This window comes from Myotis brandtii, unplaced genomic scaffold, assembly GCF_000412655.1.
Source record: "Myotis brandtii unplaced genomic scaffold, ASM41265v1 scaffold131, whole genome shotgun sequence".
Classification (NCBI taxonomy): Eukaryota; Metazoa; Chordata; class Mammalia; order Chiroptera; family Vespertilionidae; genus Myotis; species Myotis brandtii.
This window is the reverse complement of record NW_005354632.1, coordinates 3,369,751-3,384,162: the sequence shown is the minus strand read 5'-3', so window position 1 is coordinate 3,384,162 and position 14,412 is coordinate 3,369,751. Positions and strand designations below refer to the sequence as shown.

General features: G+C 53.7%; 1 protein-coding gene across 3 annotated transcripts in view; it reads right to left on the bottom strand.

The window, feature by feature from the left end:
- Positions 1-14,412, bottom strand: part of KCND3 (potassium channel, voltage gated Shal related subfamily D, member 3) — a 197,134-nt gene that overhangs the window by 142,379 nt on the left and 40,343 nt on the right. The window contains exons 1-2 of one of the 3 annotated variants that reach the window (XM_005860006.2): positions 13,716-14,289; positions 8,329-9,503 (exon numbers count right to left, since the gene is read on the bottom strand). In XM_005860006.2, the coding sequence (XP_005860068.1) occupies positions 8,329-9,434 (1,106 nt within the window). In that variant the 5' untranslated portion in view covers positions 9,435-9,503; positions 13,716-14,289. Of the gene's footprint in view, positions 1-8,328; positions 9,504-13,715; positions 14,290-14,412 lie in introns of those variants that run through there. The other 2 variants (XM_005860004.2, XM_005860005.2) reach the window with 2 other exon arrangements.

Genomic DNA, 14,412 nt, shown 5'->3' with positions numbered 1-14,412 from the left:
CGATAGCCAGATAGAACTGGTGGGGGGGAGGCATCCCCTCTTCCCTTCTGAAGCAAACAAATAGTGCACGGGGTGATTCGGCAGCTGCATTCATTGGGAAAATTGATGCGCATTTCATGTGTCAGGGAGCTGAATCCCGGAGAAGGAAGCCAGCCTCCCAGAAAATGGTTTCTTTATATAGTTCCATTCATTTATTGTTTGATTGGACTTTCTGTATATTAAATTCAAGCTGTTCTGCTGCTCATGGGTATTATGATGCGTTGGCTCAGTGGGAAATAATGAAGGTGATGGGATTTTACAGCAACACATTACAAAGGAGGCGTCCCCAGCCTCATCCATCTCTCCATCAACTAGCTAGTGTGTGAGGTGGCACTTATATTAAAACGATTTTTCTGATTCAGTTTAATGACACTCATTTGAGTCCTGACACCCGGAATATGATTACATGAGCTCGATGCAATCTCCCTCCATCCAGTCCTGGTCAGCACAGGCTGAGTTATCTTCCCTCCCCCGCCCCCATCTTCCCACCCACCCATCATTTGCATTGAGCTCTGAGGAGAAAGGTGGGGGCTGGGAAGAAAGGGCCTATGGATGCTCTGTCCTCAGCAAAGCAGGCTGGACAGAAGCAGGACTCAACCTGGAGGCCACCTCTCAGCCTTTTGGCTAAGAACCTTGGGTGCCCAGAGGCACTGTGGTAACCTCTTCCTGCTCGTCACAACAAGACCCATTGGATGTTGGTCTGGGGTCACTACGGCACACACCTTCTGAAAGAGATGGGGCCTGGGTTCCCACAAGAGAAAAACTGACGTGGAGATCACCAGAGGATGAACGCAGATATGAGTAGACTGTCAGCTTCTTGGGAGTGGCTGGTTGTGTTCAAGGCCACCTGCCTGGGGATAGGGGTTGGGGGACTCACAGTTGAGGGTCCCTGCTCCTCTCCCTTCCCAGGGAGAGCATGCAGCCCAATGGTGAAGGGCCAAGGGCTTTGCCTGGCCTGGGACAGGCGGCCCCTCCTGTGCGAGAGAAATGAAAATACTGAGGAGAGGGAGGGCCAGGCTGCCTTCTGTTTACACAGTTTTCAGGCAGAATAATTGCTGCTTCTCGGGAAGAATCACGTGTGTTTCTATTGGTGTGTCTAAAGGGGGAAACCCAAACAGAACCAAACACAGAGAGATTGAGAGACTGAGGTTGATTCTGATGATTCTGGAAGAGACCTGTGAAATGGGCCGCAGCCTGACATCCCGGTCCAAAAACTGCAACGCTCTGAATGGCTGGATCGGAAGACGGATCTAACATGATGCCCCTGGCATGAAGCACCCAAAAGGCCCACATCCCAGCCGTTGGAATGACTCTCTCCCTCCTCTGTAGCCCCGAAGCCCTCCAGCTGCCCCTCTGTTTAAGCAGCCACCACAGCCACCAGCTCTGAGCTGGGAATCTGTTTCCGTGTCTGAGCCAAGACTTCCCCCGGGGTGGTGAGCACTGTGCCCAGCCCTCGGCAGGTGCTTGGGAAGTGCTGCCTGGGTTGGAAGGAAACCTCAATCCAGGCACCGAGGCGCCTGCTTGCTGCCTGCCCTACATGCACATCCGTGTTCTAACCCGGGCTCTTGGCTTGTGCGTCTGTGCTGGGGTCTTGTCAGCCCTGGGCTTTGGAGCCATCCTGCAGCCATCGGGACCTCTTCCTGTGACATGTTTCTCCCAGGAGTGGAGAAGGAATGAAGGACTTTCTTCCGGGCTAGTTTCTTGCTCTGGGAGCTGGTGAAGCTTCCAGCAGGCATGGGGGGAGGAGGACAGCAGGTGCTGCCTGTCCCCTCTACCTTCAATATCATAGAATCTCTCACTTGCCCCATCACCATGCTATCCATCACCCTCAGTCCCAGCCACCATCCTGTCTTTTTTAAAAAAAATATATTTTATTGATTTTTTACAGAGAGGAAGGGAGAGGGATAGAGAGTTAGAAACATCGATGAGAGAGAAGCATCGATCAGCTGCCTCCTGCACACCCCCCACCGGGGATGTGCCTGCAACCAAGGCACATGCCCTTGACCGGAATCGAACCTGGGACCCTTCAGTCCCCAGGCCGACGCTCCATCCAGTGAGCCAAACTGGTCAGGGCAGCCACCATCCTCTCTTGCTGAGATTACTGTGATAGTGTCTCTTCTATAATGTATTCACTACCCAGGACCTGGAGTGATCCTTTAAAAATATAAGTGACATCTATTCAAAACTTTCCAGTAGCTGCCCATCCTAAGAAGATGAGTAAAAGACCCAGGGCGAAGTCCTTGCGTGGACCATGAGCGCCCTTCATGAGCTGCTTTCCCCGTTACTCCCGTTACCTGCCCCTGCTCTTGGGGTTCCACCATGAGAACCTTCTTGCTATTCCGAGAAGAGCACTCCAAGGCCCCTCCTGCCCAATGGCCTTTACATTCTCGGTTCCCCAAGCTACCCACCCACAGTCCTTCAGGTCTCTGCTCACGTATCACCTTATCTGAGAGACGCATCTTGACCCAACACAAACTAGCAACTGTCCCTGCCCTACACCCCCCCATGCTCAGCACTGCCATTCAGCACATCACACTCTATTTTTCTCTGCAGCACAACTTGCTGCCCCACGGGAAGTATTTACTTATCAATTTGCTGCCTGGTCTCCTCTACTAGAATGTAAGCTCCACAAGATCAGGGACTCTCTGTTTTCTTTGCTACTGTGTATCCAATGCCTAGTAGCTACTCAATAAATATCTGCTCACTAAGGAAGTAAATGGAGGGAAACTTCATGTGTCGGGGGCGGGGCTTGTCTATGGGTCCCTTTCTGTTCCTTCCAGGCCCCCAAGTCTACAGTGGGGAACATGGCCAAGGAGCCAAAATAGTGAAAGACAAAATTTAAACGTCCCTTGCAAGAAAGTGCCAACCCTGCTAAGGCTGACCTCAGAACTAGAGAATGCCCTGTGTGGCCTCCCACCTCTGTCCTGCCCACAAATGTCCTGTCTAGCTAACATATGGATAGAACTTTCACTGGTTCTTACAATGGCCAGGAGTTGGTTAGCAAATGTGTAAGCTGGGGCACAAACTGGTTTGGTTGAAGAGATGTTTACTGAGGCCTACTGCCCTGTGCTATGTATGGATCATACATGGATCATACTAGGACCTGTACTATGTATGGATCATACATGATCTTTGGAACAGAGGTCTACCTCTATCACATCGTGGGGAAAGACAGATAAACAGATAAAGTTAATAAAATGTGGCAATTGACAAGACAGAGATATTCAAGGGCTATCGTGGGGGGCCAAGGGAAGGGGTACCCGTCTCTGGAAGGCAGGGAAGGCCTCCTAGAGGGCTGAGTTTCGAAGGAGGATGGGAGTTAGGCAGACACAGGGCAGGAAGAGCATGAGCAGAGGCCTCTGAACCTTGGTCTATTGCTCGTCCCATCCTCCCTTGTTTTGGTTCAAAGGAAGAGCACTGAGTCTCATTCCATTAATTTTGTCTGTACCTTACATTGGGCTGACGTGCAACCCAAGGGCCTGTGTATTCTTAGAGCTACCATGCTGACTGGCACACAGTAGGCACGCAATACATTTCAAATAAATGAATGACTCCTTTTTTGGGATGCAGGTCTGCACCCGCTCTTAGGAGCTTTAGCACCAGAGAACTTAAGAAACGTCAAACCAAGAAAAGACATCGAGGCCAATCATTCCCAGTAAGTGCACTCGATCAGATGCCCTGGGCAGGGACCCTCCACCATCCAGGCGGGAACTACTGACCAGTGTCCCGGGCCCAGGCACTTGGGAGCTGGGACGAGAGTTGGGGGCACTCAGAGACTGGATGAAGGTGCAGCCAGAATTTTAGGGATTGAAGGGTTAACACAAACAGATCTCAGAGCTCAATCAAGTACCCCGTTCTGTGCTGTGCCTGCATTGATCTCCCAGGCTCGGCTCCCGTCTCCCAAAACCTCAGGCAAGCCCCCTCCAGGATTACGTTTTAAAGGGAAATGCAAATCACCCGGAGGCTGCTTCATGCTTGGAAGAAGTAAAAATTGATTCTGCTGTCGTTAAAGTGATTTTTGGACACTGTCGAAGCTCTCTCATCATGGGGCATGTGGTGGCAGAGGCTGCTGGTCACAATTACATAACCAAGCCAACCAGGAGCACTGGGCATCTCACCAGGAGCGACACTGCCCCTTGCCCTTCCCAAACCGCCTTCCCCTCCCAAAGATATCCAAGAGGACCGCATCCCATCTGGGCCTGGAGCTGGGCCCGGAGCTGGCCCTCGATGGCCCTGGTGGATGTCCGCTCACAAGGCTTCCCCCGCCCCCGGATGCGCCCTTCTTCCCCACGGCCGCCCCCAGGGCTTCACCCACAGACGGACTCAGGCACCAGGCCAATTGTCATCCCAAGCAAAGTCAAACAAAGTTAAGAAGGAAAATCGGCTTTGAAAAAGCCTGCGACATATAATACATTCCCAAACTAATTCCCCAAATAAGATGAGTTGGTCTTATTTAATATTGGGAGTTCTGCATTATCCCTTCCCTCTGTTAACGGAGATAAATGAGGATTTACTCTATTTATAACATCAATTATGAGCACAGAAATTAATCCTTTAATAGGGCATTTGGGAGCTCAACTGTCAAGGGGGCAGAAGGGAAGCGTGGGCTGGGTGCCGGCGTCTCCCCCCAGCACTGGAGGCTTCAAAGGCCACCCTGGGGCCTGGGTGGTGGTGGAGCTGTTGTTCTGTATGTTTAAGATATTTTGAGATATTAAATAAACGGGAATAATCGGCTCCCGGAGATCCCTCCCCGGAAGACACCTGAGTCACTCATCAGCGAGTCCTGGGAAAGCAGGCAGAGAGGCAGCCCGAGCCAGGAAGAGCCACCTCCTCCATGGGCACATGGTCCTCGGCCTGCCGGTCAGGCCTGCTCTGAGGAGCTGAAGATGGTTTCTCCAAATGGGAAACAGGAGCCCAGGGAGAGATTAGGGTGAGGAGGGTTGGGAGACAGGTGTCTGCTAGGAGCTCTTAGAAGCAACCAGAGAGAATGTGGCATGTGGCAGAATATTGGCCCTTGATATTCCACAGCCACCAGTGACAGCAGAGAATAAAAAACAGACAAGCTTTCTGGAATGGTCCACAGGCCTACAGCTAGCCAGTGGATGTGTTCGGGACAGAAACCAGCCAGGGCAGATAAAGGCTTCCAGGGTCGAGTCAGTAAGATCTCCGATAAGGGCCAGAAGACCTCTTCGATGCTGCAGAGTATCTCGGGGGATGGGCCAGACTCCAGGTGAAGGCTGCTCTCCTCTCTCCCAGGGGGCCAGGCCTGGGGCAGAGCACAGATCTAGGGTCCACCCTAGAGAGAGGACAGGCAGGTCTGGAAGGCACTGAGAATAGTAGACCAAGCAAATGGAAAAGGCGCCCCATTCACATCGACTTATCCCTTAAAAAGCATCTTGCCAAGCACCTGCTATGTCTAGCCAAGCAGTGAGCCTGGTGATGGTTCCAACTGCAACTCAGGTCACAGTCAAAGCAGCCCGATCCAGCACTAGACGATGGTGGCCAGGGTGGAGGGGAAGGAGAACACTGCTTATGAGGTTAAGGAAGATGCTACTTTCTTGTCCACTAGCTTCTCCTCCTAGATATATATTTTTAAATATTTTTATTGATTTCAGAGAGGAAGGGAGAGGGAGAGAGGGATAGAAACATCAATGATGAAAGAGAATCATTGATTGGCTGCCTCCTGCACACACACACTGGGGATCAAGCCTGCAACCAGGGCATGTGCCCTGACCGGGAATCAAACCATGACCTCCTGGTTCATAGGCCTATGCTCAACCACTGAGCCACACCAGCCAGGCCCTCCTAGACATTTGGATGCATGAGGGAAGGAAGGGTGTGGAGCCCACAGTCAGGGGAAGCATGCTTCTCCCATGGAGGTACCCTTCCCTTCCTCTTTGCCTTCACTCTCTGGCACAGGCTTCTTGCTCTCCCCCAAGACAGTAAATGAGGTCAAGACTATCCATCCCTGACAATGGACTTGCCCCTTGACCTACAGGGTGAAGGTTACAGGAAATCCATGGTCTGCCCGGCAGCAATAGAATGCTGGGATTTTCTATGAAAGCAGCATTCATTGGAAGGCAATATTTTGACTGGCCAGAAAGAACTGTTTAATTTATAAAATCCCTGTGTGCCTAGAGCAGTGCACTGCACTGATGCTTTCACGAATCGCGATACAACCAGAATAATAAAAAAGGTAATAACTCCGAAGGTCTGATTCCCACCCACGGGCCCTGATGGCATGGAAACAAGTGGTGGTGAGTGAAAGGAGAAAGGGCACTGGATGGAGGCAGCCAGACTGGTATCTGAAAATAAGCTCCGGCCCTTATCAGCTATGTGACTCGAGAAACATACTTAACCTCTCCGAGCCTCATCTTCTGCATCTTGAAATAATCTTTCCTACCTTGCAAGGCTGTTGTGAAGACTTAAAGAGATGATATATGCAAAGTGCTCAGCACTCAGCTGACAGACAGTAGACACACACATGCTGCTACTCTAATAATAAAAAGTAATAGGCAGGTGGCCACTGAAGCGGCCACTGGTGTCCCCTGAAACAATCCCATTTTAGCTCTCACTGCCCTCCATCTGCCCTGTCTTCTCCCCACGGCAGTCTGAGATATCACTCTGGTGTCATGAGGCCCCTCAAAGGGCACGTGAGGGCACTAGGCAGTCAGAGCCACATCAGAAGCACAGCCAGGCAGCTCCTGGCCACGGGCGAGGTCTCCCATGTGACGGGATGGCCAGGGTCAGCCTGGAAGGACAAAGATGCCTGCTTCTTCTGACACAGGGGCACGCATGCTCTCTGGCCCATTTGATCCCTAATATCCCATCAGACCCGAGCGCCCATATCTGCTCCTGGAGCCAAGAAACACAAGGTCAAATGAGCAGACACTCTTACTCATTCTGGGTGGGAACAGTGTTGGCAGAGTGGGAGGAGGGGCAGGACGACCTCTGTCAGACAGACAAGAGGTGAAGGGAATGCCCCACCCAAAGTGGCCTTCACAGATGGACAATGACACACCCCTTGCTCGCCCCCTTGCTACTCCCTCCAATGTGGCAGAGTGACAAATGTAATCACTTTAAAAGGTCCCGTCACCTGTTCAATCATTCCCAAGAAGCACGCCCTGCACTACAGAAAAATCCACACCAGCGGCCACAGGGTTTCAGCCACGAAAAAATCGAATCACCAGGACGCCACCAAACAAATTGTCAAAGACCAAATAAAAAGCTTCATGAATTCTCCACCAGCAATATAATGCTTCCTGGCCTAAACAAATATAGACCCAGCACATGAATTGTGAAGGGGGTTTGCATTAGCCTCAGTGACTTGCAACGGTTGAAGCAGAAACCCTAAGAAATACAGGTCTCCCTAAAGCTGCCTTCATTGACCCTAATCCTGTTAGGGGGGAAATGGTACTCTCCTTCCTGAGCCCCCTTTTTCTTCTTCTTCACATCCCAGGACCATAAATATATTTCTGTGACCTCGGTTGGAGAGGGGACCTCTGGGAGGTGGAAGAGACAGAGTCACCAGCAACCGTGCTGAGCGTCCTCGCCCCTCCCTTTGACAATATCGCCGCTTCTGTGTCCGACCACATGATTCCTTCGGACTACCTCACAATCGCCCAGGTAGCCAGGCCATTCCATCACAGAGGTGGGCTGAGAAAGCAAGGCTGCTCCTCCTTCAGCGAGGAAGAAACAAACTGGGGCCCCTTTTTTCAGAAAACCCAAGTTCACAGTCACTTAGAGAAAATCTACTCGGGGCTATGGAACCCTTGGGCATCCGGGATAGCAGAAAGGACAAGTAAGGCAAAAGGGAAGTCAGCCTGCAAATATGCTACAAACAAATGCAGGAAGGGTCCGAAAAGAGTGTTGCCGGTGTCTTCCGTTAATGGAAGTATGTCCCCTCCTTGCGATACTCACCAAACCCTCACAGCCTTTTCCTCCCCACCGGCTGCCCTGTTTCTCTTCTTTATATGCACAGATGTAAATAAAATGCAGCCATTGCCTCCCCACCCCCCAACACACACAAACGCACAGAATGTATGGCCGAAAAAAGAAACGGTGACTTAACTTTCTAAGTTTTATAAAATACACCTAAAGAACGCTCAATTCGGAGCAAGCCACTGCCCCCAAACGAATCACTCATGTGCTTTCCCCTTGTGATCAGGCAACTTTCCTTGTGACACATGTTAGATACACCTCTCCATCCTCTCTGCCAACCCTGACACCATCCAGGGCTGCGCCGCCCCATTGCCACGGCCCTGCTCCAGGCCACCAGCACCCACTTACCCCAGTGTCGTCATGGTGACAATGGTGTACCAAAAGGAGGCAGGGATGCTTGTGAACTTGCTGGCAGAGGAGCCCTTCTCGGCGTAGAACATCACAGTGGCGAAGATGATGATGGCCATGGTGAGGGAGAAGAGGAGAAAGCCGAGTTCGGAGGCACAGCTCTTGAGCGTGTAGCCCAGGATCCGCAGGCCCTGCGAGTGTCTGGAGAACTTGAAGATCCGGAAGACGCGGAAGACCCGCAGCGTGACGAAGGCGCCCGACACGTCCTCGTTGTTGGTCATGACCAGGCCGATGTAGTAGGGCATGATGGCCACCACGTCGATGATGCTCATCACGCTGCGGATGAAGCGGTAGCGGCTGGGCGCGGCGAAGAGCCGGAGGAGGTACTCCACAGTGAAGATCATGACACACGCCGTGTCCAGGCAAAAGAAGGCCACCGAGTAGCGCTCGCCACACGGCAGCTCCTTGCTCCCGGGCACCGTGCCGCACGGCACCGTCTCCACCACGTTGGTGATGACCGAGACGGCGATGAAGAAGCCAGTCACGTAGTAGAAGACCAAGGCCATTGTGCTGGTGTGCGGGTTCTCGAAGGCGCGCCACATGGTCTGGCGGAAGCTGAGCGAGGGCATGGACTCCTGGTTGTTCTCCGAGTCGAGGTCGTCCTGCAGCCGCTCGGCGTTCTCCCGCTTGCGGTCCTTGTACTCCTCGTAGCAGCAGTCGCCGATGATCTCGGGGAGGATGCCGTAGAAGGCCAGCTCGTCGTCATAGGCCGAGATGCACTCATAGCGCGGGTAGTGCAGCTTCCCGGTGCGGTAGAAGTTGAGCACGCAGCGGAACACCTCGGGGTCCCGGTCAAAGAAGTACTCCTTGGTGTCCTCGTTGAAGAAGAACTCCTTCTCCGTGCTGCCCAGCAGCGTGTCCGGGTAGCGCTCCAGCGTGGTCCGCCAGGTCTCGAACCTTCGCCCGCTCACGTTGAGCACGATCAGCTCGTCCTGACGCTTGTTCTTGTCGGTCGGGGCCAGGGGCATGGGGCAGTTGGCCACTGGCATCCACCCGATGGCCGCAGCCCTCGCAAAAGGCAGCCAGGCTGCCACTCCCGCCGCCATGGTGACTCCAGCGCCGGGGCGGCCACCGCGCAGACTGTGCACACCAGCTTGGACTCAGTGCAGTGACCCCTGGGAGACAGGAGGAGAGAGCAGAGAGCCAGGTGAGTCCTGATGGGCATGTGGGACGTGGGACTCTGGGAAGGGTCACTGGTGAGGGAAACAGTAAACGTCTTGAAAGCAAATGAATTAAACAGAAATGACCACCCGAGAGAGGACAGTTCTCTGTCCTCCCGTGGGGAGTGCACCTAGCACGGGGGTGCGGCATGTGGATCACCAGATGTTGCCACCTGCCTGACGAATTGTCAAGTTCCGAGAGGGCTCAGAGCATGTGGAGGGAACGCCTCTTTTGCAGGAAGATGGGGGAAGACCCGGGAAATAATCAGCTCTGAAAGGTTATGGCCTTCTTGCGAATTCAAATCGGGAGAGGGTAAATGAGTTCTCATTAAACGAATTTCAAAGTGGAATAAACATGCTAATTTTTATTTCTCTCTTCACCCACCAGGGCAATCAGGAATGGGGTGTGGATGAAGGAACTCAGGGGAACACTTTCTTTCCACTCCTCGCTGGTGAGGAGGCTGGGGTTGCCCAGCCTGGAATGTTCTGTGAGATGGCCGGTGACTACAGCAGGCTCAGGGCTCGGTGGAGCTCTGTCCCCAAGTCCAATAAAGAAGGCTGTCCCCACGGGAGTGTTACTCTCTGGGACAGCCAGCCACCTAGTGTCCAATCACGACCCTCAGAACCATGACAGGAAGACGGGCCAGGCTCTGAGGCTGGGCAGGGGCCCCTCCCCACCTGTGAAGGACTCTGGGATTCTTCATTCACCTGCCTCCCATGCACTGCCCCTCTCCCTCCCAGAGGAAGCTGATCCACGCTCACTGCCATCTCCAGATTCCTCGCCTCCCGTCTCCATCTGCCCACCATCCTTAGCTCCCGTGGGTTATATAACAATACTCTTCCCCATGCCAGCCTCTGTCACCTGGCCCCACCCGGCCCTAGGCAGTTCCTGGTCTCCTCCCCTACCGCTCTCTGACCACACTGTGCACGCCCCTCCCCACCCCCTGCCTGCACGGAGGGAGCAATGGCTGGGAGAATTATATTTGGCTTTAGGAAACAGTTTTACCTTCCCAGACCTGGTTTTTTAAAGACAACAGTGAGATGGCTCTGCAATCCCCAAACGTACACCATCTGTGGATAGCCATGTGGTGACACAGAAACACACGTAACATGACGGGAAACTGTTTGGGGTTAACACACTCGTGTTCACGAATCCTAAATCGATCACTCAGAACCAATCCTGACTCAGAATTATTGGGGGCCTCTGGAATGCAGTTGGTTGGATTCTGTGTTTAAAGAAATGAGGATGCCCTAGCCAGTTTGGCTCAATGGATAGAGCGTCAGCCTGTGGACTGAAGGGTCCCAGGTTTGAGTCCGGTCAAGGGCACATGCCCTGTTGTGGGCTCAGTCCCCTGTGGGGGGTGTGCAGGAGGCAGCCGATCAAGGATTCTCTCTCATCATTGATGTTCCTATCTCTCTCTCTCCCTCTCCCTTCCTCTCTGAAATCAATAGAAAAGTATTAATAAATAAAGTGGGGTTTTTTTTTAAAAAAAAGAAAGAAATGAGGCAGAGGTGAGCCTTATCATGGGATCTGAGCTCCATCTCTCCTTGTCAAACCTGCTTCCTTCTCCTGACTCCCAGCTCTATGCTTTTCATGTCTGTACCTCCTCTCACTCCTGGGCTGCCACTGGCCTTTCCCACCGGATGCCCTGGAACAGGACAGGCTTAGCTGGGTCTCCCTACTTGCAAGAAGCTGCTCTTCTCCCTTTACTCTCAGCATCCCTGACCCCAGGCCTGTCACCTTGGCCTCCTTCCTCATTGCTCCACCCAAAGAGTCGCCAAATAATGAGACCATGGCTCTGACTACCCTCATGAAGGTCCCAGTCCCTTCAGGCCTCCTTCCCCCTGGCCTGCTTGTCTTCACCACTACCCCACCCCCGTTTCTCCTGTTCCCCAGAAATCCATGCTGCTCAGTCATCTCCCTAAGCCTTGCTCTGATGGCCGTACCCCACAGCTTCCAAAATCAAATCCAAACCGGGCCCAGCACTGCAGCATTCCCACAGCCGGCTCCTGGCTTACCAATCCTGCCCCGGGTAACACGCGCCCATTTCCCTCCAGCAGCGAGATCACAGACGGCTCACGCACAGACCTGTGGGGGTCTGTCTCTGGGCATGCTCCCTTCCTCCTCTTGGCAACATCCTCCCCCTCCAGCCCTTTTAGATTCCCACCTGGCCCTCACCCTCGCTGTGGTGCCCCACCTCTGCCACCATGAAATTCTCTCCTCCTGTGGGCTCCCATACGGCGTTGCCCCTCATCTCTAGCACCCGTCTCCTCTGGCCTGGATTACAGATGCTTCTTGTGTCTTCTTAGCAATCACGGCTCACAGTAATTGGGCAGTTACTGCAGGCCAGGCACGGCCCTGTCTCCTCTGGACTCTCTCATGCCTTCCCCACAGCAGCATGGGAAGAATCTAATATGCAGTGGTCGGGAAGGGGGGACAGGGACCCCACCTTAGCAGTCTGAGCCTGCAATGGCGCTAACCGCTTCTCTGGGTCCCCCTGTGAGAAGAACAGCAGCGGAGGTTCCCTAAGGCCTGCTGGTGCCGGGCACAGTGGCACATGCCTGCATGGACCATCCCAACTGGCCCCGCCAACAACCTGAGGGGCAGACACCATCGCTGCCCCCATTTTGCAGATGAGGAAGACGGAGCATGAGGAGCTGTACGAGGTGATGTAATAAGTGGGCAGAGAGCTTTAAACCCAGGCGGTCTCAACATGGAGTCAAGGGCTCGGCCAGGCCACTGCCCTGCTTCCCCATGTCCCTTCTCCCCCACCACAGGGCAAAGGCCATGATGCCTCCAGTGTTACTTGACAACCAGGAGGGGGCACATGCCCTGACCCCTAGTAAAAGGTATCAAAAAAAGGAGCAATTACCCCACTGCTACTTTCTGCGTGTGTGTGTGTGTGTATGTGTGTGTGTGTGTATGTGTGTGTGTGTGTGTGTTTATGTGTGTGTGTGTGTGTGTGTGTGTGTGTGTGTGTGTGTGTGTGTTGTGGGGGGGAACATGCAGGTTTTGGAAGGGGAGGAAAAGTCCCACCGGATACCATTCCCGCAGCCACCCCAGCCATGCCTCCACACAACCCTGCAGGCATGGCAGGCTGAAGCAGGGCTTCCGGTGGCTCTCACTGCAGCGTGGGCCCCCTGATGGGCACCGACACCTCCTAGGGCCGACCTGGGTATGAATTCCTGCAACAGGCACAACAGTGCGGCCCCATTTCCAGCCAATGGCACTGCGCATGCCTAAATGCCGGGGTTTTACTAGGACGTGGACGCCTTACAGATGAAAACTCTGAAGCTATTTTTGTTTTTGGCAGAGGAGTTTGACAGTGGGAAAGATGGGGGTGGGGGCAGCCAGGAAAAAGACATTTAAACAGGTGAGTGCTGAAATGACAAAGGCAGAAAATCCTGCAAAAGGGAAACATCCCCCCGCTGTAAAAAGTCCTCTCTGTTAGACAGCTCCTGCTTGGGAGGGAGAGGGCCCAAAGTGGGCAAAGTGGCCAGACGGCCTGTCCTGGGCATTGGCGCCTAACCTGAGCACAGGCTCAAGGCAGCGCGGAAAGGTCAAATCGCCAAGGCCTGCCCTTCAGTGACCTCGGCAGAGTGCGGAGGTGCAGAGCCCCTGTAAACTTTTACTTTTCACAAATTGATATCATATCGCTGAGCCCAGAATGAGGCCAGTCTGGGGGAGGGGAGGGTCCTGACAATCCAGGGGGCTTTCTCCTATGCCCACAGAGTTTGGGCAGGCAGGGTGCCAACTGACCGGGTGCCAAGCTGGGGACCCTTGGGGTACGGGCCTGGGATACCCACCCAGGTCCTCTTCTCCCACAGGGCCACTCCTAGGCTGACCGCAGCACTTTCCTGAACTCGCTCCTTTTTTTCCAGCCTCAACAGCAAAAGGGAACAAGCTACTAATCTTTCGTCCTCTGGGGGTCTCTTGTGCGCTTGCATTTTGCTCATTCAAGTAGTGACAAGGGAAAATAAACATATCCATTCCTGACCATGTGCCAGCATTTCCACATGGGGAAATGCACAGATGCTTTGCATGGAGTTCCTGCACGCCCAGGCCCCCTTTCTGCAGAACTAAAACACCCAAGTACCCTTGAAGTGACAGTAAATACGGCGTACATTTAACCATCGCGTACATTCACGCAAAATGCCAACACGCACCGTACAGCAACCCTTGCCGGATCTCATAAACAGATCGCTTTGTGCCCCGGATCCTGAGGAAGTTCAGACACCCTCTCTCAAGAAATACAGCGGAGCCTTTGCTATAAGATTCCAGGTCCGGAACCTCCGCCTGTTGCTGACATGTCACGGCTGCCCAGGATAAAAAAAAAAAAAAGCAGGACATCTTGGACTTGATTCAAATGTCAACACTAAGCAAGTGCAGGAATTCAGTTGATTCCAGGTAACTTCTCTACCCAGTCCCTTCCGCACCCAGTCCGTCCCCAGTGTAAACACCACACAAAGTGAGTCTTTGGACCCCCTCCCCGGGGCGCTGGCCTCCTGCGGTCCCTTGGCGGCCTTTCCCCCCAGAGCTGGCAGGGTAGAAGCGGCGGAGCCGGACCAGAGGTGCGGGCCCCAGCCTCCGGTAGGCACCCGCCGGCTGGAGAACTTTGAGAAGCGCCCCAAACTGCTCCCTGCTTCCGACCTCGGCCATTTCTCTGCTCTTCTCACAAAGAAGGGGTACCGAGCAAGCCGTCGCCACCTGCCGCTGGATCCCAGGGCGCTGCCTCTGGCACCCCCGAGGGAAGGCAGGCCAATGGAAAGAGGGCAGAGGTTCACACCCCCACCCCCCAATCGCCCATCGCCTCGCTGCACTGCCGGGAGGTGGATCCGCAGCCCGAGGGAACAGAAGTCTCCG